This window comes from Phyllostomus discolor, chromosome 4 (assembly GCF_004126475.2).
Source record: "Phyllostomus discolor isolate MPI-MPIP mPhyDis1 chromosome 4, mPhyDis1.pri.v3, whole genome shotgun sequence".
Taxonomy (NCBI): Eukaryota; Metazoa; Chordata; class Mammalia; order Chiroptera; family Phyllostomidae; genus Phyllostomus; species Phyllostomus discolor.
Window position 1 is genome coordinate 53,441,172 of NC_040906.2, and position 25,284 is coordinate 53,466,455.

Genomic DNA, 25,284 nt, shown 5'->3' on the forward strand with positions numbered 1-25,284 from the left:
GCCACACAAATTATTTTCCAAAAGTAAGATAAAATCAGCAACTTGAAAGTGAGAAGGTCCCCTATAATTTGTTTTTGCTAGTGAGCACGAATCTAGTTTAATTTTTTTATCTTGATCTCCCAGAGCAGCAAACTTTTGCAGTCTCGTGTACAGAAAGTCTGCCTGAATGTTCCTGAATGTTCAAGGCGTTGTATTAGTGATTGATCCAAGCAGAGTGAGATAGAGGTGGGGTTAGGGTGTTTTCCTTTCAGTAACCTTGTTTTCTTTTGTTTTCCCCGGTGGGTGAGCAGCAATGAGCCCTTATAGTCTTGACATCTTCGAAGACCAGTTGTACTGGGTTTCCAAGGATAAGGGAGAAGTATGGACGCAAGACAAATTTGGGCAAGACGAGAAAGAGAAAATGATGACAGTGAGCCCTTGGCTTACTCAAGTTCGAATCTTTCATCAGCATCGATACAACCAGTCAGGTAATCACTAACTTGGAAGACAATGTTCCTCGTTATTTCAGATTAATGACTAGATTGTTGGAAAATGGAGGTGGATTATAATGGGCTGATCTCTCGCTTTGTGAAAGGGGTGTGTGTGTGTGTGTGTGTATGTGTGTGTGAATTGGCAGTTGAATGAAATTATGTACACCACCAGCAGATACAAGGAAAAATGTTTCAGTCCTCACTATTTGGGGTTATAAGTATGTACTGCCAGGCCGCAGAATCCAGCGGGTACCACACCCCTGCTGAGTGTGAGCTGGGGTAGCAGGTCACACAGTGGGTTTCCTGAATATCATCAGTTTTACCCACTCGTGCACCCTGGCTAGTAAGTCATCCTGAGCTATTTGAGCCTCCTTCTAAAATTGTCAGATGCATTTCTACTCTCTCCCCTTTTTTCATTATGAAACGATTCTGGGCCCTGTTTCATAAGTTTACCTGTGTTCTAATTCACTGTAAGGAGTAAGCTGAAAGGGAAGGGAAAATTTTGAAGTGAGGAAAGGAAATAGGCTTTTAAGTTCTAAATGTCCAATTCTCTCTTCAGTGGTAACCCAGACATGTTACTTCAGTGAGTCTTCTCCAGAACTGTATAAAGAGGTTTTGTTCTCTATGCCCAAGTGACACAACTGACTGATGACTTTTAAACTCAGAAATCATTTTTAAATTCATTTCCATTGAACCCAAACCTCAGCATCTTTCCATTCAAGTTGTAACCAGCGTGCTGAGATCCAGGGTGAATTCTGTGGCTCTGTGGCCCTTGATAAGCTGCCTCCCTCCCCATCCCTGTATGTGAAACAAAGCTGGAGCCCGAGGTCCCCTGAAATTCACCAATACTCTGAGATTCTGAATCAGCCTTTGCAAACTGCAACTCAGAGATGAGCCTCCCAGGAGATGACACTGGTGGCAAATGCCCTTTCTAAAGCTGCCTTATGTTGCCGGTTGCGACTGCCCGTTTTCCAGCCCCTCTCCAAATAGCTGCGGCTCTGGCTCTGTGTCCTAAATGCTCCTGCGGCTCTCATGCTTGGCAGTTTTAAAGGCAGACAGGGAGAGCACAGTATAATACATGGTGAGCCCCCTGTGGCCCCTGTGGAGAAGGCTGCCTAGAAGTCAGGCAGAGGAAAATCTGGAGACCACTCCTGAGGGAAAAGCATGGCAGTCAGCTGATGCTCTGGGCCCCCCTGGGAAAGTGCCCAGTCCTGTGTAAGCCTGAGACCCCGCCCAGCTGTGCTAGATTAGATTCACTCTGAACCAATAGTTCTCACATTGTGGCATGCATCAGAACCATCTGGAAGGCTTGTTCCACACGTTGTGGTGCCTCACCTGTGGGGTTTCTGACTTAAAATGACTTAGGTGGCCTAAGAGTTTTGCGTTTCTCAAAAGTTTGTGACTGATGCTACTGTTGCTGGTTTGGGGACCACATTTTGAGGATCCCTGCTCCAGGCCCTATTCCAAGTGTGAGCTGAGGACCAGTAGCTTTGGTATCATATGGCAGCTGATTAAAAATGCAGACTCTCAGGCCCTACCCAGCCCTTTGGAATAGATTCCCCAGGTGTTTTGTGTCACACTAAAGTGTGAAAAGCCCTGCTCTAGAGAGCTGAAGAAACAGTAATGGGATAGATTCTCAGCGAGGCTTTTGGAATACACCTTTTTATTTTATTGCCATGCCTTGTCTGTGGTTACAATTAGGGTGACAGAGAATCAGGATCACAGAATGTTAACCTGAGAAGGAATTTAGAGATCATCTAACCCTTGCACAAGTCATAATATATGCTAAGGTAGAATTCAGAAGGCTCTGTAATTACTGGAGGGACTTCTAACGGTAGTGATGGAGCCCTTTCCCAGACCAATTTCAGTGTGAATTCCTGTGATGGACATCCATCGGTGTGAATGGCTCCCAGTCGATTCTGATAGTCACAGCTCTAAATTCCCTTGTCTCACAAATAAAAAAGCCTCCAAACCTGAAGCACAGAAGGAAGTTTTTGGAAGGTAAGGGTGGAAATCACAACCAGTGTGTGCTTTGGGTGGACCACACACAATGACCTGCCCAAATCTGGGTAATGACAAATCTTGATATAATCATGGGGTCTTAGTGGCCTTTTGAATCATCTCCACTTGCTTAGCACTGACCAGTGTTTGAGGTTGTGCAGCGACCAGACACCTGCCTTTCAAACCTGCCAGGGCAGTAGAGGAAATACTGACGCCAAGAGGAAATGTGAGTGGTGCAGAAGTGGGATGGAGGCACAGGGCGGGACTGTGCCGCTCTGGTGGGTGGCAGGGGTGATAGTGTAGTGAGGGTGAGCACCAGCCAGGTGGCACGTGGCCTGGAGGTGCTGGGATGTCACCTGTCAGGGCTACCACTCAGTTGATGGGCATGTTCTTGGGGATTCACTTCCTCCTCAGAACCTAACTGCTGTTCTCATCTGCTTTCCAGTGCCCAACCGCTGTAAAAATGTCTGCAGCCATCTCTGCCTCCTGAGACCCGCAGGATACAGCTGCGCCTGTCCCCAAGGCTCCACCTTTGTAGAGGGCAGCATCACCGAGTGTAATGCAGGTAGGGGCACTGCCTGGACAGCCACAGGGGCCTGGGAAAGAGCTGCTCTGCCCTCTTCTGTAGGCTCTCTATTCGTGTGTCACCTGCTTCGGGAGCCTGGGGAATTCTGTGTACTGAGTCCTTTGCAGACTGGAGCGATGATGGCTAGAAGGCCGGATGAGAGATGTGGGAAATATGGACAGTGTGGGACCTGAGGGGCCAAACCGAACTGTGCTCCGGTGGTTTCTGAGAATTATTTGCCAAGATCTGCAGAGATAGGTTCAGTGTCCATAAATTTACAGTTGTGTTATTTTGAAAAGACATTTTGAAAACAGAATTTTCTATAAGGCCCTTTTTTCCCTCCTCCACCCCGTACTGGATGGCTATCACCCCCAAATCCATTTAGCCATAACTGGATTCCTTCAGGTGGAGGCCCAGGTTGCTGCGTGGGGGGCCTTGTGTGGTACGGAGGGGAGGGCTAGAGGAGGTCGGCTGTGTTCCTCACATGCCCATTCCAAAGCTTTGACAAGTGCAAAAGGACCACGTTTTACAATGTACCTGGTGCTGTTGGGAGATGGAGGCTAGAATGAGAAATCTTTCGGATCATCTGTGCGTGGCAAGGCATTTTTTCAATAATTTTTAAATTAAGGAGAATAATTAGTGTCCATAACTAGTATTCAATGCTTGATAAGTATGTGTAAAAAATCATCCTGCATTTCACTATCGTCCCATTTTATGGCTCACGTCCCCCAGTTTTAGCTAATGGGGAATACAGGGGCTTAACCACCTTCTACCACCAGGGGGAGGGAGCAGCTAACAGGGTACTGCCTTTTGATGTCCCAACCAGGCTGAAAAGTTTGACAGGTTTGTAGAATGAACCCAGGAAAGAAACTGCTTCCCCACCCCCACCCCCACCTCCCTTCCCCATCCCCACTCTCATCCCAGTGCTACGGGAAATACTGGTAAGATTACAATATTTAGCATTATTTTGACAAAATGACAATTTAAAGCTTTTGAGTTTTGTTCTATGCTGTAGATGAATCATCCTGACATTTATTACAACCTCACACTGAAGGAGAAATGTAGTCCAGGTTGTCACCTGATCTACTACTTTGCTCATTTACATGTTTTACCAAGTGGATTATATTATGATTCTCCTTTAAAAGAATTTATTGAGTGCCTACTATGTGCTAAGTGCTGTTCTAAAGGCTAGAGATAGTGCAAACAGACAACAATCCTGGTCTTGTTGAGCTTGTATTCTAATAGGACAATAACCCAATAAATATATGATGTCAGGTGGAAAAAAGTGAAAGAAGGAAACTAAAGCAGGCTAAGAGGGATGGGGTGGGGCGAGAGTGTCTAGCAAGCTCCAGGAAAGCCTCTCTGACAAAAGGGATTTTGAGTAGAGATTTAAAATGAGGGACTTTGCCAGAAGAGTATTAGAGCTCCTTAAATAGATACACAGTTGATCAATACTTACTGAGTATCTTCTGGGTATAAGACAAACTCTAGTGACTCATCAGCCATGTCCAGGGAATACTTAGGGCCTGAGCTGGAGCAGGGACCCAGAGTAAGGGCAGTTTTGGAACACTCAAAAAATGACATCTCTAACCAGCTGTCTATCAAGCTTCTACATATCTGTATCTGTGTGTCTGTCTATTGATGGATGGTTCGATGATGCTTTGGAGCCTTTAGTTGGAGTTTGGAGGTATGCCTAAATTGAACTCTTGATTTTAATGGGGTTCACAGAGGAGATGGACACTTCAAATGCGAAGGTGAATGTCCTAAGAGATTTCTTTACCAGTTTCTTTGAACTATTAATGTCTGTCCTAGAGTCTGGCATCTTTCCACTGTTTCTGGGAGGGAAATGTTATACATTGCCCTTTTCTTTCTACCAAATGTATGTTACTCTTCAAGACCTTATTATTGATAAGGAAATTCATCTGACTTAAGGGGAAGGTAATGTTTTTTGATAGGGAGACTCACTAGCTGCCCTGTCCCCAACCGCCCCATCCCCACCCTCGACCCTGGGCTGGAAGCAGTTTGCATGGTGTAGGCGCTCTGCTAAGTATGCTCACTAACACGTGCATGGCCTTCCCTTTCTGCAGCCATCGAAAATCCCATCATCATGCCCCTCCCATGCAGGTGTATGCACGGAGGACATTGCTATTTTGATGAAAGTGACCTCCCCAAATGCAAGTAAGTCTGAATGTTGAGGTCCAAGCTATAGGATTTGCCTCTCCTGGGGGAATTCAAGACCTTAAACTAGCCAGAAAAACAAGTACAGAAGCCTTGGCAGTTCACTAATTGTCCCGTCTTAACCAGTTTGCCCTCCCTTGGGAAGTCCAGAGAGAACTAAGGCAGTGCTTCTCAAACTGTATTTCGCTTAAGAACCACTCAGGGCCTGGATCAAATGCCCATCTTATTCAGAGAAATTCAGCATTTCTAACAAGCTCCCAGGAGGTGCCACACAATTGTGGGCCACCCTTTGGGAGAGCAAGGATTTAGAGAAATGACAACTACCGCGTTTTCCCGCCCACTGGGTATGGTCAGTTATAACTGGACTGTGGGAAAGCAGCTGCCAGCAAAGCTGCTTCAGGACAAGGCACACATGGTGAGCAGAGACTCAGCTCAAGACTTGGGAAGAGGAGAATCATTGAGGAAGCGCTAACATATAATAAGAGAAGTGGAGATCTTTAAAAAGCATTTAATGAAAGCATAGCAAAGGAAAAATACAATCATGCTTTCTGTTTTTTTCCTTATAAGGAAAAATTCCATGGGTTAGAGAAGACACCAGTAAGTTTACCTGATGAGGTTGACCTTGTAGATGCCGCAGCTGTTACACTGAGAGTGAATTTCCAATGTCAGATTACTCTTCCCTCTGCTCCTCATCTCAGGCAGAATAAATGAAAGTCATGCAGGACACATTGTCTGTTCAGTGTATAATTTACTCAATCAAACCTTGCTCTACCTCAAGATGCACTTATACAATTGCAGTAGACGCCTAAGAAGGCAATATCTTATGAACAATTCTTTCACTTTCAGGTGTCCCAGTGGCTACATGGGAAGTTACTGTGAAATAGGGCTTTCGAGAGGCATTTCTCCAGGAACAAGTAAGTTTTAAGAAAAAGAGCAATCTGGAAACACTGCACAGAGCCTGAATTGAATGCTGTGTACAGCCTGCTTAGCCTGGTCTTTGAAGGATGAGGGTTCCAGTCCCCCGCTTCTTCAGCGAAGACTGGCTCTTCTCCTTCGTGTGGTAACTTGTTCGCTTCTTCCCTCCTTGATGGCAGCCACGGCCGTGCTGTTGACCATCATCCTGATCATCATAATCGGAGCTCTGGCAACGCTGGGATTTTTCCACTATCGGAAAACGGGCTCCCTTTTGCCCTCTCTGCCCAAACTGCCAAGGTCAGTTTCATTATGTGGAATATTGATTTTGGAAGCCTGGGAGATGCAACCATGGGGAAACAATTTTTTTTAGTTAAAAGAGCAAAATACACAGTTCATCTATTCTTCAGAAACAAAAAAATAGTGAATTCGAAGCAGTTACTGAAAATCACAAATTCTCGATCAAGTGCTTCTTAGAAGCCTGAATGCAAATCACATTTTAAAGTCCAATGGTGGTGTCTGCTGGTGGGCTCTCAGGTGGGGCTGGAAAAAAGGCTCCATTCTTGTAAGGGTCAAGTTGGCCCCCTCTCAGATCCAAAGCTTAGCACTTCCAGGGAGCGAAGGGAACTCACTAGCGTATGATGAGTAAATTCAGAGTGGACGTTGAGCATTTCCTTTGTGTGAGACTTAGCAATATGGAGAAAAGGATATTATTATTACAAATCATTGTTACAAAAAACAATAACACTGTCTTCATGACTTCTTTTCAGTTTAAGCAGTCTTGTCAAATCCTCTGAAAATGGAAATGGGGTGACCTTCAGATCAGGGGCTGATGTTAATATGGATATCGGAATATCTGGGTTTGGACCTGAATCGGCTATTGACAGAGCGGTGGTGATGGTGAGTGGGGTTTCACAATGACTGTTTGAAGGTTGTCGTTTTTACTATTTTATAAAAGAAACACTTAAAATTTTTTATAAATATAGTTTATTGATTATGCCATTACAGTTTTACCATTTTCCCCCCTTCACTCCCCTCCACCCTGCATACCCTCTCCCATTCACAGTTCCCCCCTTTAGTTCATGTCCATGTGTCATACTTATAAGTTCTTTAGTTTCTACATTTCCCATACTATTCTTATCCTCCCCCAGTCCATTTTCTACCCACCATCTATGCTACTTATTCTCTGTACCTTTTCCCCTCTCTCCTCCTCCCACTACCCTGTTGATAACCCTCCATGTGATCTCCATTTCTGTGGTTCTGGTCCTATTCTAGTTGTTTGCTTAGTTTGTTATTGTTTTTGTTTAAGTGTGGTTGTTAATAATTGTGAGTTTGCTGTCCTTTTACTATACATGTTTTTTTATCTTCTTTTCTTAGATAAGTCCCTTTAACATTTCATAAAATAAGGGCTTGGTGATGATGAACTCCTTTAACTTGACCTTATCCGAGAAGCACTTTATCTGCCCTTCCATCCTAAATGAAAGCTTTGCTGGATAGAGCAATATTGGATGGAGGTCCTTGTCTTTCATGACTTGGAATACTTCTTTCCAGCCCCTTCTTGCCTGTAAGATCTCTTTTGAGAAATCAGCTGGCAATCTGATGGGAACTCCTTTGTAGGTTACTGACCCCTTATTTCTTGCTGCTTCTAGGATTCTCTCCTTCATTTTTACCTTGGCTAATGTAATTATGATGTGCCTTGGTGTGTTTCTTCTTGGGTCCAACTTCTTTGGGACTCTCTGAGCTTCCTGGACTTCCTGGAAGTCTGTTTCCTTTGCCAGAATGGGGAAGTTCTCCTTTATTATTTGTTCAAATAAGTTTTCCACTTGTTGCTCTTCCTCTTCTCCTTCTGGCACCCCTATAATTCAGATGTTGGAACGTTTAAAGATGTCCTGGAGGTTCCTAAGCTTCTCCTCATTTTTTTGAATTCTTATTTCTCCATTCCTTCCTGTTTGGTTGTTTCTTTCTTCCTTCTGGTCCACTCTGTTGTTTTGAGTCCCAGTTTCCTTCCCATCACTATTGGTTCCCTGTGCATTTTCCTTCATTTCTTTAATCGTAACCTGCATTTGTTCATCTAATTTGCACCCAAAATCAACCAATTCTGTGAACTTCCTGATCACCAGTGTTTTGAACTATGCATCTGATAGGTTAGCTATCTTTCGGTCACTTAAAAAGATGAGTTCTGGGGCACTGATTTGTTCTTCTGTTTGAGCCATCTCTCTCTCTCTTTTTTTTTTTGGTCTGGTTGCTCCTGTTATGTTGAAGAGTGGAGCCTTAGGTGTTCACCAGGGCTGGGCACCCCAGTCGCTAGATTGTGACATTGTATGTGGGGGTGGGGGCGAACAATGGCGGTAGCTCCATTCTCCTGGGATCTCAGTCTTTTCTCTGGGATCCTGGGTTGCGCGCTCTGCCCTGGTCCACAATCGCCACCTCACTGGGTCCACTAGCTGCTGCTTGTGTACTCAGGGTCCATCCGCTGTGATCTTGCGCGCCCCAGATGCCTTATGCGCTCCCCGTTGCCTTATGTGCCCAGTTCTCCCTGTTCTCCATGCACCTCGACCCGCACCCGGCTGCTCCTCTCCTCCCCTCCTACTGGTCTGGATGAACAGGTCTACTTCAACTTCTTGGCTGTCCGACTTCCATTCAGATAAATTCTCTATCAGTTCTGGGTGTTATTCTGCCTCTAAATTGTTGTTATTCTAATCTTGGTTGTGCGTGGAGGTACGGTGCATCCACCTATGCCTCCATCTTGCTGGAAGTCCAGATAAGTCCCTTTAACAGTTCATATAATAATGGCTTGGTGATGATGAACTCCTTGACCTTTTCTGGGAAGCATTTTATCTGCCCTTCCATTCTAAATGAAGGCTTTGCTGGGTAGAATAATCTTGGATGCAGGTCCTTGCCTTTCATGACTTGGAATATTTCTTTCTAGCCCCTTCTTGCCTGTAAGATCTCTTTTGAGAAATCAGCTGACAGTCTGATGGGAACTCCTTTGTAGGTAACTGTCTCCTTAAATCTCTTGCTGCTTTTAGGATTCTCTCCTTAATTTTAATCTTGAGTAATGTAATTATGATGTACCTTTATGTGTTCCTCCTTGGGTTCAACTTTGGGACTCTCTGAGACTTCCCGGAAGTCTATTTCCCTTGCCAGATTGGGGAAGTTCTCCTTCATTATTTGTTCAAATAACTCTTGTACTTGTTGCTCTTCCTCTTCTCCTTCTGGTACCCCTATAATTCGTGGATGTTGGAATGTTTAAAGATGTCCTGGAGGTTCCTAAATGTCTCCTCATTTTTTTGAATTCTTGTTTCTTCATTCTTTTCTCTTTGGATGTTTCTTTCTTCCTTCAGGTGTACTCCATTGACTTGAGTACCAGTTTCCTTCTGATCACTATTAGTTCACTGTACATTTTCTTTTATTTCCCTTAGTGTAGCCTTCATTTTTCCATCTAATTTGTGACCAAATTCAACCAGTTCTGTGAGCATCCTGATCACAGTGCTTTGAACTGTGCATCTGATAGGTTGATGATCTCTTTGTCACTTAGTTGTATTTGCTCTGGAGCATTGATCTGTTCTTTTGTTTGAGTCATTTTTTTTTGTCTTGACACACCTGTTTTGTATCAGGGGTGGAGCCTTAGGTGTTCACCAGGGTGGGGCATCCCAGTTGCTGGGTTGTGACGCTGTATGTGGGGGAGGGGTCCAAGAGGGAACAATGGCACTTGCTCCACTGTCTGCCGGATTTCAGTCACTTCCCCCACTTTCCCCAAGCAAACTGGGCCCTTCTGGTGTTGATTCCCATGTGGGTGGATATGTGTGCATTCTAGGACCCTGTGAGTGAGTCTCTCTGATGAACTCTCCAGTGAGGCTGGGAGTCTCTCCCTGCGCCTCAACCCCCCCACAGGTGGTTTCACAGGTGGTTTCAATCAGTGTTTTGAGGCTTTATTTCCCCACACTGGAACCCTGGTTTGTGTGGTCTGTCTTGCTCCCCAGTTTCGCCTGGTTTATCTGTGCACGAATGTGGGACTGGACGCGCTGCACCCCTCCACAGTCGCTGCCTCACTGGGTCTGCCAGCCACTGCTTTGCCGCAAGCCCTCTCTGCCTGGCCGCCCGACTTTGCCCCTCCTACCGGTCTGGATGAATGTTTCTTCTTTAACTCATTGGTTGTCGGACTTCCATACAGTTCAATTTTCTGTCAGTACTGGTTGTTTTTTTGTTTCTAAAGTTTTGTCGTCCTTATTTTGGTTGTGCGAGGAGGCACAGTGTGTCTACCTACCTATGCTTCTATCTTGGCTGGAAGTCAGAAACACTTTTTATAGAGAATGAAGTTATCCTCGGAAAAAAAAGATGGGAGGCCTCTCAGAATAAACTCTTCACCTTAACAACAAAGTTAGGAAACATTAGGTTTTTTGCAGAAATGTGTCCAAAAACAGTAATAAAACTGAAACTTACCCTTGTTCTATATGCCACGAATTCCAATTTTGAATTGGAATTCTAAACACTGTTATATTTTTTTCATCACCATTCATCCTCCTTACACTCTCTCCCCTCCTGCAATCACCACCTTGTTGTACATGTCCATAGTCCTTTTCTGGTTTTGCTTGATCACTTTACCCCCTAACCTGCCCTCTCCCCCATAGCTGTCATCTGCTCTCTCTCCATGGGTCTGTCTCTGTTTTGCTTGTTAGTTCAGTTTGTTCATTAGATTCCACATATGAGTGAAATCATATGGTATTTGTCTTTCTCTGATTGACTTATTTCACTTAGCATAATGTTCTCCAGGTCCATCCATACTGTTGCAAAGGGTAAAATTTTCTTCTTTTTTATGGTCGAGTAGAATTCCATTATATAAATGTCCCATAGTTGTTTTATCCTCTCTTCTATTGATAGATACTTGGGCTGCTTCCATATCTTGGCGATTGTAAATAACGCTGCAATCAACATAGTGGTGCTTATATTCTTTTAAATTAATGTTTTGGATTTCTTCAGATATATTTGCACAACTGGGATCACTGGGTCAAAAGGCAGATCCATTTTTAATTTTTTCAGGTATCTCTGTATCGCTTTCGCTGCATCAGTCTGCATTCCCCCAACAGTGTAAAAGAGTCCCCTTTTCTCCACATCCTCATCAACACTTGTTTTTTGCTGGTTTATTGATGATAGCCATTCTGACAGGTATGAAGTGATATCTCGTTGTAGTTTTAATTTGTGTTTCTCTGATGATTAGTGATGTTGAGCATCTTTTCATATGTCTGTTGGCCATCTGTATGTCCTCTTTGGATAAGAGTCTATTTAGGTCCTTTGCCCAATTTTTAATTGGATTGTTTGTTTTTTAGTGTTGAGTTTTAAAGGTTCTTTATAAATTTTGGATATTAACCCCTTATCAGATATGTTGGTGAATATGTTCTTTCATTCCATGGTTTGTATCTTTATTTTGTTGATGGTTTCTTTTGCTGTGTAAAAATTTTAGTTTGATGTAGTCCTGTTTGTTTACATTTTTTCTTGTTTCCCTTGTCTGAGGAAATAGATCAGATAAAATATAACTTTGAGCTACGTTTGAGGTTTTACTACCTATGTTTTCTTCCAGGATTTTTATCATTTCAGGTCTAACATTTAAGTCTTTAATCCATTTTGGATTTATTCTTCTGTGTGGTGTAAGGAGGTGGTTTAGTTTTATTTTTCTCTGTCCAATTCTCCCAACATCATTTACTTAATAAACTATCTTTACCCCATTGCATATGCTTGCTTCCTCTGTCAAATATTAATTGACTATAAAGATGTGGGTTTATTTCTGGGCTTTCTATTCGGTTCCATTAATCTATGTGTCTGTTTTTGATTTAAAAACACACATAGCACACTACCAGAACCATGTTGTTTTGATTCATGTGGTATTATAGTATAGTTTTATATTAAGTAATGTGATTCCTCCAATTTGTTTTTCTTTCTCAAGATCACTGTTGTTCTGGAGGCCTTTTGTGGTTTCATATAAATTTTTGAAATATTTGTTTCAATTCTGTGAAATATGCCACTGGAATCTTGATAAGTTGAATCTGTGGATTGCTTTGAGTAGCATGGACATTATAGAGATGTCAATTCTTACTATCCATGAACAGTGTATGTATTTCCACTTATTTGTACCTTCTTCAGTTTCTTTCTTTAGTGTCATAATTTTCCAAGAACAGGTCTTTTACATCTTTGGTTAGATTTACTCCTAGGTATTTTATTCTTTTTGAAGCAATTGTGAATGGGGTTGTTTTTATTAATTTTCCTTTCTGTTAGTTCATTATTGGCATATAAAAATGCAGCTGATTTCTGGATATTAATTTTGTATCCTGCTACTTTGCCGAATTCATTTATCATTTCTAATAGTTTCTTGGTGGAACCTTTAGGGTCCTCCATGTACAGTATCATGTCATCTGCAAACAGAGATGGTTTTACTTTTCCCTTTACAATTTGGATACCTTTTATTTCTTCTTCTTGTCTGATTACAGTGGCTAGGACTTCTAGTACTGTGTTAAATAAGAGAGGTGAAAGCAGACTTCCCTGTCTTGTTCCTAATCTTAAGGGGAATGCTTGTAATTTTTGTCCATTGAGTATGGTAATTGGCTGTGGGTTTTTGTGGCCTTTGTTATGTTTATGTATGGTGTTTCTATTCCCACTTTGCTGAGAGGTTTTCTCATAATGGGTGCTGGATTTTACAAAATGATTTTTCTGCATGTATTGATATGATCATGTGTTTTTATCCTTCATTTTGTTTATGTGGTGAATCACATTTATTTGCAAATGTTGTGCCAACCTTGAATTCCCAGAATGAATCCCACTTGATTATGGTGTATGAACTTTTTGATGTATTTCTGTATTTGGTTTGCTAATATTTTGTTGAGGATTTTAGCATCTATGTTCATCAGGCATATTGGCCTATAATTTTCTTTTTTTGTAGTGTCTTTATCTGGTTTTGCAATTAGCATAATGCTAACCTTATAAAATGAGCTTGGGAGTCTTCTCTACTCTTAAATATTTTGAAATAGTTTGAGAAGGAGAGATGTTAGTTCTTCTTAGAATGTTTGGTAAAATTCACTTGTGAAGCCGTATGGTCCAGGGCTTTTGTTTGTTGGGAGTTTTTTGATTACTGTTTCAATTTCACTAGGTGTAATCTGTCTATCCAGATTCTTTGATTCTTCCTGATTTAGTTTTGGGAGATTGTACGTTTTTAGGAATTTATCCATTTCATCCAGGTTGTACAATGTGTTGGCATATAGGTGTTCATAATGTTTTCTTACAATCCTTTGTATTTCTTTGGTGTCAGTTGTGATTTCTCTTTCATTTATGATTATTTATTTGGGCCCTCTCTCTTTTTTTCTTGATGAGTGTGGTTAAAGGTGTGTCAATCTTGTTTATTTCTTCAAAGAAGCAGCTCTGGTATTCATTGCTCTTTTGTATCATTTTTTAGACTCTATTTTGTTTATTTCTGCTCTGACCTTAATTATTTTCTTCCTTCTACTCACTGTAGGCTTTTTTTGTTGTTCTTTCTCAATTTTCTTTAAGTGTAAAGTTAGACTGTTTGTTTGAGCTTTTTCTTTTCTTTCTTCTCTCTTTCTCTCTCTCTTTTCAAGATAGGCTTGTAATACTATGAATTTCCCTCTTAGGACTGCTTTCTCTGTGTCCCACAGATTTTGGGTTGCTGTGTCCTTATTTTCATTTGTTTCAAGGTATCTTTTGATTTCTTCCTTGATCTTGTTGTTGACCCATTCATTGTTTAGTAACGTGTTATTTAGCTTCCATGTCTTTGTGTGTTTTTCAGGATTGTTCTTGCGATTGATTTCTACTTTCATAGCATTGCAGTCATAGAAGATGCTTGATATGATTTTGTCTTGTTTAATTTATTGAGACTTGTTTTGTATCTCAATATGTGGCCTGTCCTAGAAAACATTCCATGTGCATTTTAAAAGTATATATAATCTGCTGTTTTGGGGTGAAATACTCTGAAGATATCAATTAAATCCATTTGATTTAGTGTGGTAAGGCTACTTTTTCCTTGTCTTTCTATCTGGAAGACCTATCCTTTGAAGTCAGTGGGGTGTTAAAATCTAGTATGACTGTATTTCTGTTGATCTCCTCCTTGATGCCCATGAAGATTTGCTTTACCTATTTAGGTGCTCCTATGTTGGGTGAGTAAATGTTTACTAAAGTTATATCCTCTTGTTGGATTGTTCCTTTTATCATTATGTAGTGCCTTTCTTTGTCTTTTACTATAGTCTTGGTTTTACAGTATATTTTGTCAGATATAAGTGTTGTTACCTCAGCTTTTTTTCCCCCTTTTCAATTGCATGAAGTATCTTTTTCCATTCCTTTACTCTTAGTCTCTGAGTCTCTTTTGATCTGAAGTGGATTGCTTGAAGGCAATGTATGTATGGGTTGTTTTCTTATCCATTGAGCTACCCTATGTTTTTTGGTTGGAGCCTGTAAGCCATTTACATTTAAGGTGATTATTGACAGATATATATTTATTGCCATTTTATTGTTAAATGGTATTCCTCTCTTTTTCTTTTTCCTCTTCTTGTTAAAGTAAGCCCTTTGGCATATTTTGCAGTACTGGTTTGGTGTTAACAAACTCCTTTAGCTTTTTCTTCTCTGGGAAGCTGTTTATTTCTCCTTCAGTTTAAATGATAGCCTTGCTGGGTAAAGTACTCTTGATTGTAGGTCCTTGCTTCTCATCACCTTAAATATTTAATGCCACTCTCTTCTGGTCTGAAATGTTTCTGTTGAGAAATCAGGTAACAGATTAATTGGAGCTCCCTTGTAGGTAACTAACTGCCTTTTTTTTTTTTTTTTTGAGGCTTTTAGGATTCCCTCCTTGTCTTTAACCTTTACCATTTTTATTTATGATGTGTCTTGGTGTAGATCTCTTTTGGTCCATCTTGTTTGGGACCCTCTGAGCTTCCTGGACTTGTGTGTCTTTTTCCTTCACCAGATTAGGGAAGTTTTCTGTCATTGTTTCTTCAAATAGGTTCTTGATCCCTTGCTCACTCTCTTCTTTTTCTGGTATTCCCATGACATGGATGTTGTTGTGCTTCATGTTGTCCCAAAGGTTTCTTAAATTCTCATTTTTTTAAAATTATTTTTTCTTTTTGTTGCTCTGTTTGGGTGTTTTTTCTACCTTCTCCTCCAAATTGCTGGTTCTGTCCTTTGCTTCATTTAACCTACTATTTATTCCTTCCAGTGTATTATTTATATCATATATTGCATTCATTATTTCTTCTTGGTCCTCTTTTATGGTTTCTATGCCATTTTCCATGCTGTTGAGTATCCTTACAATCATTACTCTAAACTCTATATCTGGGAAATTACTTGCCTTCATTTCATTTAGTTCTTCTTCTGTAGTATTCTCTTGTTCTTTCATTTGGGACCTGTTTCTTTGTCTTCACATTTTGGCTGCTTCTTTGTATCTGTTTCTATGTATCAGGTGGATCTGCAAAGAGTCTGTTGTAGGCATTTGTCAGATACTGCTTGTAACTGGCCCTGGTCAACCTGTTTGGAGCTATCAGAGATCTATAATATTTAGCTCCCTCTCTCCTGGTCCTGTTGGTGTGCAGAAAGAACCTGGCTATGCACAAAGGCCGGCTTTTACCAGCGCCATACCTGCGGGAGGGTCAGCTAAAGTCTCAGAGCTCCCAGCAATCCTTGTTGGCCTGAAGGTTTCTGTTAGGTTGTTTCTGAAATAGCCTCCAGCTATACTCTTGAGCAGCCAGCCTTAAGCTCCACGGGATGTGGCAAGAGGGATTCCTATGGGTGGGGCTGTTGCTTCCCCTCAGGCTTGGAGGGGAGTGCTCTGCTGGAGAAAGGTGGCCTCTGTAGTGTGGGAATTAACTTAGCACAGGGATCCCGGTAGCTGGCCCTGCAGCCCTCTCTCTCCACCAACCCAAGACTCTCCTTGTGCGTCTCTAGTCTGCTCTGTCAGAGTCCAGGGTCAGTGGCTGCAAATTAACTTTTGTGCATTGGTCCTTTAAGGGGCTCTCTGCAGACAGAAACCCCACTGCTTTTCATAGCCAGATGTTATTTGGGTTCCTTTTCTGGTTCTGGTGCTCGAGGCTTGGGAGCCCAGCTTGGGGTTTAGACCCCACACTTCTTGGAGACCCCTCCCCCCAGACACTGAAATATCTCTCCAGAACTTCAGCTGCTGCCCATGGGAGCCCAGCCAGCCCTTTGCACCCCAACATTCCCTACCAGTCTTGTGGTGAAGTGGTTTCTTCTGTAAGTCCCTGGCTGTAAGCCTTCTCTTCAGCTAGTGTTCAGTTGGTTATTCAGGATGAGTTTTCTTTAATTTAGTGATAATTCCAGTTTGGTCTTGGGAGGGGGTTAGTATAGCTTCCACTTACTTCTCTGCCATCTTGGATTTCCTCTAAACAGTCTTAATTAAGTTTAATTGGAATCTTAAATGGTCTTATAATTTTTGGTGAAGGAGACAGACTAAGATATTCTCTTTTTATTTGATGACTTTTTGTATTTTTGAAGGAAGGAGTAGAGAAAGGAGTAGGGAATATGCATTTTCCAGTGTTGCTTATTTTCTCACTGTTATATAATGATGGAATAAATGGTGATTTAGAGTCAGTGGGTTGCTTCAAATTACAACTCTGCTGCCTTCTAAGTATGTAATGATAGACATGGAGCTTGCTGACCCCCTGTGCCCCATCTGTTGAATGGATACAATAATACCTTCTGTGAGGACCAAATGGATTATTTCATCAGTGGACTGGTACAGTAAAATCAGTGTAGGGAAATTATTTTCAGCATTCTGCCTTTGCCCCAAAGCTTTCATTTTTGCTCCTGCGTAAAAGCACAATACTACCCATTCTTTTTTCTCCCCACCCTTTCTGTTTTCCACTTTGCTCTTCTTCCTCTGCCCACCCTTTTCTCTGTTGTCTAAACCTAATCCCCAAGTGAGTTGTTTGCATTGAGGTGCCATAGGTATAGGAAGAGTGTTTCTATTTTTAACTTTACATTAGTGGTTTTCCACTGGTGTGCTGAAAGAATTTTTAAAACATGTAATACCTACTTAGTCTGGGGCACTGACCTCTTTTCCCATAGATTGTCAAATGAAAAGTGACAACAGCCAACACAACAATAGCTGTATGGTGTGACTAAATCAAAATTATACCTATTTTCTTTGTCAGATCAGCAAAAACATGTATTTTTTGGTGTGTAAAAAATTTTAGCAATTAGTTTATGTGTTCCATGAGATGAAAGGGGTTGAAAATTCCCGTATGGAGGTCTTGTGCTTCTGCTGTGTATTTATTAATTTTTGCAACTTTCGGGGGGTAAATTCGGCATAGCATCTAGCATGTGTCTAGGCATGAGGAGAACACCTCCCTCTGTGTGTGAACCAGCTCAGTATGGTATGATTTTTTACCCCTTTATCAGAGTGATCACTTTACCATGGAGATGGGGAAACAACCCATAGTATTTGAGAACCCAATGTATGCAACCGGGGACAGTGCTGTTAAAGTGGCTCAACCAACCCAGGTGAGAAGTCACATGGTCCTTTCTTTCAGGTGTTACTACTGCTGGATCTTGCTCTATTGAATAATGAACACTCTTTTAGGGGCAGCCTTATCCCCAATCCTCAGCTTCACTGTCTGTAGTAACAGGACTGATCCAAGGACACGAGTCCTGAATACAATCAGAAGCCCGTTTTGCAGCATAGTTGTTGAGGTTTGGTGACCATTCTGGGGGTGCTGACCAAGAACCTTTTCATTCTGAGTGGTCAGACCAAGAGGACTCGTTCTGAGCCTGTTGAGAGGCATGGCAAACACAGTGCCTGACACACACAGGCAACCTGTAAATGTCAGTGAAATGAATGAGTGGGTGATTGCCGGGTCACTATGCAGAGACATGCAGGGCTGACTATACTCTCTGTGTTCTTACTGGTATCACAAATGTGTGATTTTCAGGTGACCTCCCCCTGCCCGCCTTTCTCATACTTTTCTGAAAAGTACAAACATCTCCAAAGTTGAGAGGCAGATATCTAAATTTCCTCCAGTGCATCCCCACTACTTACTTACTCATCCTTAAGAAGGGCAGGGGGATGAGGCAGGGGGATGAGGCAGGAGCACGCGTGCCGGAGAAAACTTCATTAGGTCGGGATCAATAGCTCCAACATCCAGTGCCGGCCAACTGTTAGCCTGAATTCCTCCGTCAAAACAACTCCAGCCTCAGTGAAATATAGTTTTATTGTTAACACCTAAACTTCTTTTGTGTTCACAAGATAATGGCACATTTTAACACAAGACACAAATGTTTATTTTATGAATAACTTTCTTAAGCTCAGAAATATTTGAATCTTGAAAGCATTTTGCTGAATCCTTAAATATCCAGATGGCAAAACTTTAGTCACATGATAAACAGATATGACGTCTTATTTGGCATTTTCACTTGAAATAAAATGAGGCCATGTTTACAAACAGATACCCAAGTTTGAGAAGAAATGAAGCGGTGAGTGTAAAAATACAGGAAAAGGAGTTCATTTCTATCCTGTAATTTATTGATTATATATCCATGGTAATTTGAGCTTAAGAGGGAATGTCTAGAGGAGTGTTAATTTCATTATGCCTCATTTAAAAAATTCAGCCTCTGGAAGTTACAGGCAGGCACAGAGACACAAGTGACAGCACGGGGAATACGGTGAATCGCATCAAAGTAACTATGTGTGGGGCAGGCGGGTACTTGACACATCAGGGAGACCACTCTGTAAAGTACAGGATTTTCTAACCACTATGCTATACTTCTGAAACTAATACAGAATCATATTGAAAAGTAAAATATATAAAAGTTATATATAAAAATTTAACCCACTAAGCAGTCCCCTGAAATTATTAATTTTATTCTGAATATCCAAAGATAAAGATTTTCAGTTCACCAATGAGTTTGGGAATAAGTCATGCTTTTCTCCTGGGATTTTGGCTGTCATTGTACAACCAGAGTAACTATTATCCAAAAATACTGTCAATAGCAGGAGTGAGGGGATGTAGAGAAAATAATAGAAATTGCTATTACTACTGGTGGATGCATTTGCCATCCATGATTAAGGCAGGAGATAGATGACTCAGTGGTTGGTGGTGAAATGGGGGTGGTACTTATTCCTGGGCCCTGGGCTCAGTCTCATAGTAAAATCGGTGCCTGACCATGTCTGTGGGAAAAACAGAACCAAAGATTTGTTAAGAAACTTTACAGCACAAATTCTGTCAGCACTGGTTAATGGCCTCTAATATTTGCACAGTTGCCTGCATCTGAAAATGTGGAGAACAAGAACTATGGGAGCCCCATAAACCCGTCTGAGCTAGCTCCAGACACGAAGCCAACTTCCCCAAGTGCTGATGGAACTCAGGTAATGGACTCACCACTGGCATGGTACAGAATTTGGAGAGGGATTTGGACTTGCTGGGTTTATTTAATCCAGGGCAAACTAGGGAGACCCCAATAGGCTCACAGATCCTAAGATGTGTAGGCAGTTAATAAAGATAAGTTTTAAAAATCATAAGTTGAAAACTTCCCACAAAATAAATCTGTATTCCAACACTGAGATGGAAATGATGTTCCTTGTGGCATGGGAGATCATGCAGAGAAAAGGGCATCTGGATCCAGCCTCTTCAGACCAGAGGTGTTTAATCTGAGAAAGTGACTTAGTATGAATGAACAGCTCACTGCATCAAGGATACATATAGAAGACCCTTTCTTTTAGTGTGTAATTCAGTTTTACTACAGTGTACATCTTTGTCCCTTAATAATGTATGCTGTTCTTAGTTTTACAGCTGTCACCTATAATCACCACTAGATGGCGCTAATCGATACCTTCTTCATCTATCTGTCTATTGGCCTAACTCTCCACCAACATTATTGCCCTCAATGTGGAGATTAAAAGAAAAAAAACCAGTAGATAAAGCTTCTCTACCATTCCTGCAGGTCTCTTGAAAGGTTTACATTATTTAGTCTATAGAGAGAAATTCAATAAATAAAATTATATAAAATTTTATACTAATGGGTAATATTACTAGTTTTAATGGACACGGTGATGCTACCTAAGGTCTAGCTGTTTGATTCTGGGCAAGCTATTTTGCCCCTGAGCACTGGAGTCCTCAACGTTTCTCCTTGAGGGCACTATTGGCATATTGGTTGGGGTGGCTCTTTGGGTACAAAACCATTCTATATAGGGCGTCTCCCAGGGCATTGTGATCTCAGTCGAGAACACAGGACCTAGGATGTCTCAGTTTTAAGGTGCTATGTCTTCTGTGAAATAATATAAAGAAACACAAGTCTAAGGATAGGTAGAAATCTTAGCATTTTATAAAATCCTTATTTCTCAAACTGCGTAATCTATAAACAGAATTGGCATTTGCAAAGTTAACTTGGAGGTCATTTTGGATTTTCAGGCACTTTAGACATTGGCTCCTGTTCTGCTTGTTCAGGTTAAAATAAAAGTTGAACTAAACAACGCTAATGAGAAGAGCTTATAACAAAGGTCTCTGTTCACCTTTTCAGGTTGTATTTGCTAATTCTTTCTTTTCTTGACACACACACACAGATGTTGTCTTAGAAAGGAATTTCCAGTTTTATATTTTTCAAGGAGCTGAATTTTTTTCTTCAAACTACATTTAAAAAGTAGATTTTGAAGATTAATTTTCCATGGACATGAGAATACTTGCATGTCATGCATGTGGTTCCCCAAGTCTGACTCAACCCTAAGGCAGTGCAATTTTTCCTCTCAGCCTATTTTGAGTGGCAAGAGCCACTTGCCGAGACAGCCCTCTGTCAGCCTGAGCAGGAAGGGGAGTGGTGCAGGTGCTGTGACCTCTAACCTACATACTCATGAGTCATCGAAAACAAATGAACATGGAGAGACTCTTTCAAATAAGAGTAGTGGATCTTCACCAAGAGTAGTCCTTTCCTTTCTCATTTCCATCTCTGCAGTATATTACTTCTTCCTCTCTCTCTCTCTCTCTCTCTCTCTTAATGTTGTTCAATTACAGTTTTCTGCCTTTTCCACCCCAGCACAACCCTCCAGTGCTCCCTACCTCCTTCCCTTTTCCACCCCCCGCCCCCACACCATTATTGTCATATGTCATTTATAATTGTTCCTGCAAACCCTTCACCCTTTTCCCCCAAAATTCCCTCCCCTCTCCCCTCTGGTCACTGTCAGCTGGTTCTCAATTTCAGTGTCTTTGGTTATATTTTGCTTGTTTGTTTGTTTTGTTGATTAGGTTCCTGTTCTGAGACTCTCTAAAGCACAGGTGGCAAACACAGGGCCCTCAGCCCTCCACCTTGTTTTAGCCGGCCGGCACCTTGTTTCTACCTGGTGGCAGTGCTGAGCTCTCACTTCACTGTTAAGGACTAGTTACATCTACACAGTCCTAAACTTACATTCGGCCCTCTGAAAGCAACTACGAGGCTGATATGGCCCCTGATGAAATTGAGCTTGACCCCCCTGTTCTAAGGTCTGTCCTCCATGGCATGTCCGGGGGTCTTCCTGTGTCTGCTGCCTCCTGGGCACTGAGATAACAGCCAGTGTGGCTCAGAGTACTAGGGGCACCTGGTTAGGATCAAGTTAGGTTGACACTAACTTGCCAACGTCCCCACAAATGTATCTTTCACCTTTGAGTACATCTTCTCAAAGTACTGAAAGTTCAGAACATGAAATCCTGTAACTCAGTTCTGTCATTTTCTAAAAGTCACGTTGACATGCACTGGATTTCCCAAGGAGATAGAAATGAAAATCACCACCGTTTCTTTGATTAGTAATTGCTTAATTCCTAGTAGCCATTCCATATTGAAGCAGTGACTTTTAAGAGCTTTGACCTTTCCCATTTAAGCATAAGCCTCCAGAGGCCGGGCTCTGCTATGAATGTCTTCATCTTCCCCTTGGTGGTGGCCACGTGTAAGGAAGGTGCACACTTAGATATGGGTTAAAGGGACCGGTCTCTTCTACTTCTCCTGTCGTCACGTGCTCCCCACTCCTTCAGATATTGGCCCCATGCTTTCACAGTGCCAGAGGCACCCCATAAAACATGGGATACCTGAGCTACCCAGTGCAGAAGGCTGTCTGTTTCCTGTCCCAGTTCCCTTGTCCCCTTTCATTTTCCAGCCACAGCTGTGCCAGCATTGCCACCACCAGCAGCTTTTCAGCAAGATGGGCCACCCCTCACAGTCTAGGATGATTTCTCTTTGGGTCCCTTCATTTATGGGCTCCTGGGTTCTGTAGTCATTGCCCACTTTCCCACCTACAATTTAGTTATCTGATCTTGCTGTGATTCCATTTTCTTGACTGTAAAATAAAGATAATAAGAGCACTTGGCTCACAGAATTATTAGGAAGATTAATCAGAAAGGTGCAAAACTCTTAGAATAGTCCTTGACACACAGCAAGCTCTCAATAAATGTTAGCTGTGTTTGTTATTGCTCTTGTTACTATGGTTCCAGGAGGGAATGATGAGGGGAGAAGGGATGTGCTTGAATTGATCAAGGATCAAGATACCATTTTATGAAATGAGAGTTGTAATCTGGCTTTTTCCTTAAAATGTCAGGCAGCCCCTGAAGAGACTTGCCTGTCTCTGTCAAAGCTTCCAGATAGCCCTGGCCAGTGTGGCACAGTTGGTTGGGCATCATCCTGCAAAGCAAAAGGTTGTGGGTTCAATGCCCACTCAGGGCACATGCCTGGGTTGCAGGTTTGGTCCCTGCTCAGGGCACATATAAGAAGGAACCTTCCTCCCCGCCCCCCAGAAAAAAAAAACACAAAAAAAGCCAGCTTCTAGATATTATGGACATAGATTCTATAAATTATAAATTTCAAACCAAGGTAGTATTTTTAAATTATTAAATGAAAAGAGCCCAGAGAGTTTCAGTTACTGTTCAGGGACCCTTGAAAGAAAAATCGAATAATTTACCACTTGGGCCAGGTCATCTGGTCCTAGGTTCCAAATTGCATATTCCTTTATTAAGAAGAAATTTTAAAACCTAGGTGCGGGAAGAAACCCATACAAAATTACTGAAGGCTCTCTGATTTCCCTTTTTCATTTAGACAACAAAATGGAATATCTTCAAACGAAAACTCAAACAAACTACCAACTTTGAAAATCCCGTCTATGCAGAGGTAAGTGTTAACACTTTTTCTTAGCACAGGCAGTAACTTGCAGTAACTTGCGAGTCTCACTTGGACACACAGTCGGAATATTCTGGGCAAACTGGCCAAGATTCGTCTTCTTTGCACAAACCCTCTGCAGTCACGTTGGGGGAGTGAGTGGCTAACGCCTGTTTCCGTGTGCTCCCAGATGGAGAACGAGCAGAAGGAGAGCGCTGCTGAGGCCTCACCCCCGGCACCTCCCCCGCCTGCTCAAGTCCCTCCGAAAAGGAACCCTGCTCCAGCCTATACTGCCACGGAAGACACTTTTAAAGACACAGCGAACCTTGTTAAAGAAGACTCTGAGATGTAGCAGTGCTACGGTTACTTAGGGAATAATGAGAAACACACTTTTGCACAGATATTTTTTACAGATGAAAAAAAGTTAACGTTCAGTACTTTATTATAAAGCTATATTTTTCTCTGTTCACCTGTAGTTGGAAGTGCCTGTGGAAACTGTCTTGTGTGTTTTTTTACTTAATGCTATCTCATATTTTTACAAATAATTATCACAGTGTACTATATGTATATCTTTGCGCTGAAGCTATCTAAAGGTAATGGTACAAATACCGTGTACATTTGTAAATTTGGGAAAGATTATCACATCATTAAATTTGCTAATAATAAAACTACCTGCTGAATTGGTTGGTGGTCATCACAGGAAATGATCCCATGAAGGAAGGAATTGACTTGGGGCCCTTGGCTGTGTCTAAAGAAGGGGCCCCACTTCTATTCCCTGTAGAATTATCCAGGAAGGGAATCCAGGCCCCACCCACTCTTGGGTCCATTTTTACATATTAGCAGTTCATTAATGTTCAATACACAGGTAACCTGATTAATAGGTATATTAGTAGAGGGCACTGTGTATTGTACAGGCATCTCGATTTGACTGTCGACACCTCAGACAATGCAGAAGTTAGAAAAAAATGATTCAGTTTCACCCTTCTGCATATTTGCATTGTCTCACCAGAACACTGTTTCATGTGTATCTCACTAGTTGCCAAGGCAACATTTTTTTTTCTAATGTCTGTGAAAAAATCCCATGTCATTAAGTACAAGTTAGTTTGCAAAGTGTTTGTATCTAATCGAATGACCTGCCTCACTTGATGGACCACAGGGCGGTTCCCGTCCTTGCCTGGCACTGCTGGTGGTCACCTGCCCCAGAAACTGGAACCCAGGAGCCGAGTTATTAAAACCAAATCTATGTCTTTATAAAGTAGGATGTGAAAAAAATACTGGTTAAGCAAAGCCTCAACTGGGTTTCTGTGTGTGGAAATATCATTATAATGACTATTTATTTCCTAAGTCAAACAGACATGAATAGAAAGGGAAACTGTTCTTATTGGTTTTTATTTTTAGGTCCTTTGGCTAAATCATACATTTATATGAGAATGCACTGTAGAGTCCAGCTCTTCTCTGGAATATGGGTAAAGTCTCTACAACCAGAACAATGGCAGGAATATTCAATTTTCATACTAAGTAGCATTCCTGGCTCTCTGTGCTAATATTGCACATTTTTAAAACAATGAGTGAATGGATGGATGGATGAATGAATGAAACATGTACTACTGATTATTTTATTCCTGAGTTCTCAAACTATTTGCTGCTCACATTTTGAGTGCTCATTGTAATTACTTTGAAATGTATTTTGATTAGAAAAGCAAATGGAAATGATGCTGCTGAAAAATTTCTAATAAATGTGTATTTTATCAGACTTCTTTTGTGTGTTTCTTAAGCCTGGGCCATGAATCTTATATTTTGCTGTGCAGATAGCTTGAGGCTTTGAGTGCTAGGGAACCTGGAAACCAGGGTGCCCAGGGTTCAGGCAGAAACGGGGGAATTTCTAGAGCACTCAGTCCTAACAGATCACCCTGGCAGGGTGATCTCAGAAAGAAGAGTAACCCAATCTAAAAGAGCCTTCCTTTAGATTTCCACTTGAACTCTCTGTGTGAGCAGCTCCCTTGACTGCCTTTCAAAGCCAAGTTCCAGCTCCCCGTTTCCTTC

The 25,284-nt window shown here is 41.7% G+C and overlaps 1 protein-coding gene across 1 annotated transcript in view; it reads left to right on the forward strand.

Moving 5' to 3' along the window:
- Positions 1-24,994, forward strand: part of LRP2 (LDL receptor related protein 2) — a 199,470-nt gene extending 174,476 nt beyond the window's left edge. Inside the window, exons 70-79 of the mRNA XM_036023343.1 lie at positions 291-467; positions 2,917-3,036; positions 5,124-5,214; positions 6,061-6,128; positions 6,309-6,426; positions 6,897-7,026; positions 17,536-17,641; positions 19,395-19,498; positions 23,182-23,253; positions 23,432-24,994. Of these exons, the coding sequence (XP_035879236.1) occupies positions 291-467; positions 2,917-3,036; positions 5,124-5,214; positions 6,061-6,128; positions 6,309-6,426; positions 6,897-7,026; positions 17,536-17,641; positions 19,395-19,498; positions 23,182-23,253; positions 23,432-23,593 (1,148 nt within the window). The 3' untranslated portion in view covers positions 23,594-24,994. The remainder of the gene's footprint in view (positions 1-290; positions 468-2,916; positions 3,037-5,123; positions 5,215-6,060; positions 6,129-6,308; positions 6,427-6,896; positions 7,027-17,535; positions 17,642-19,394; positions 19,499-23,181; positions 23,254-23,431) is intronic.
- The last annotated feature ends 290 nt before the right edge of the window (positions 24,995-25,284 follow it).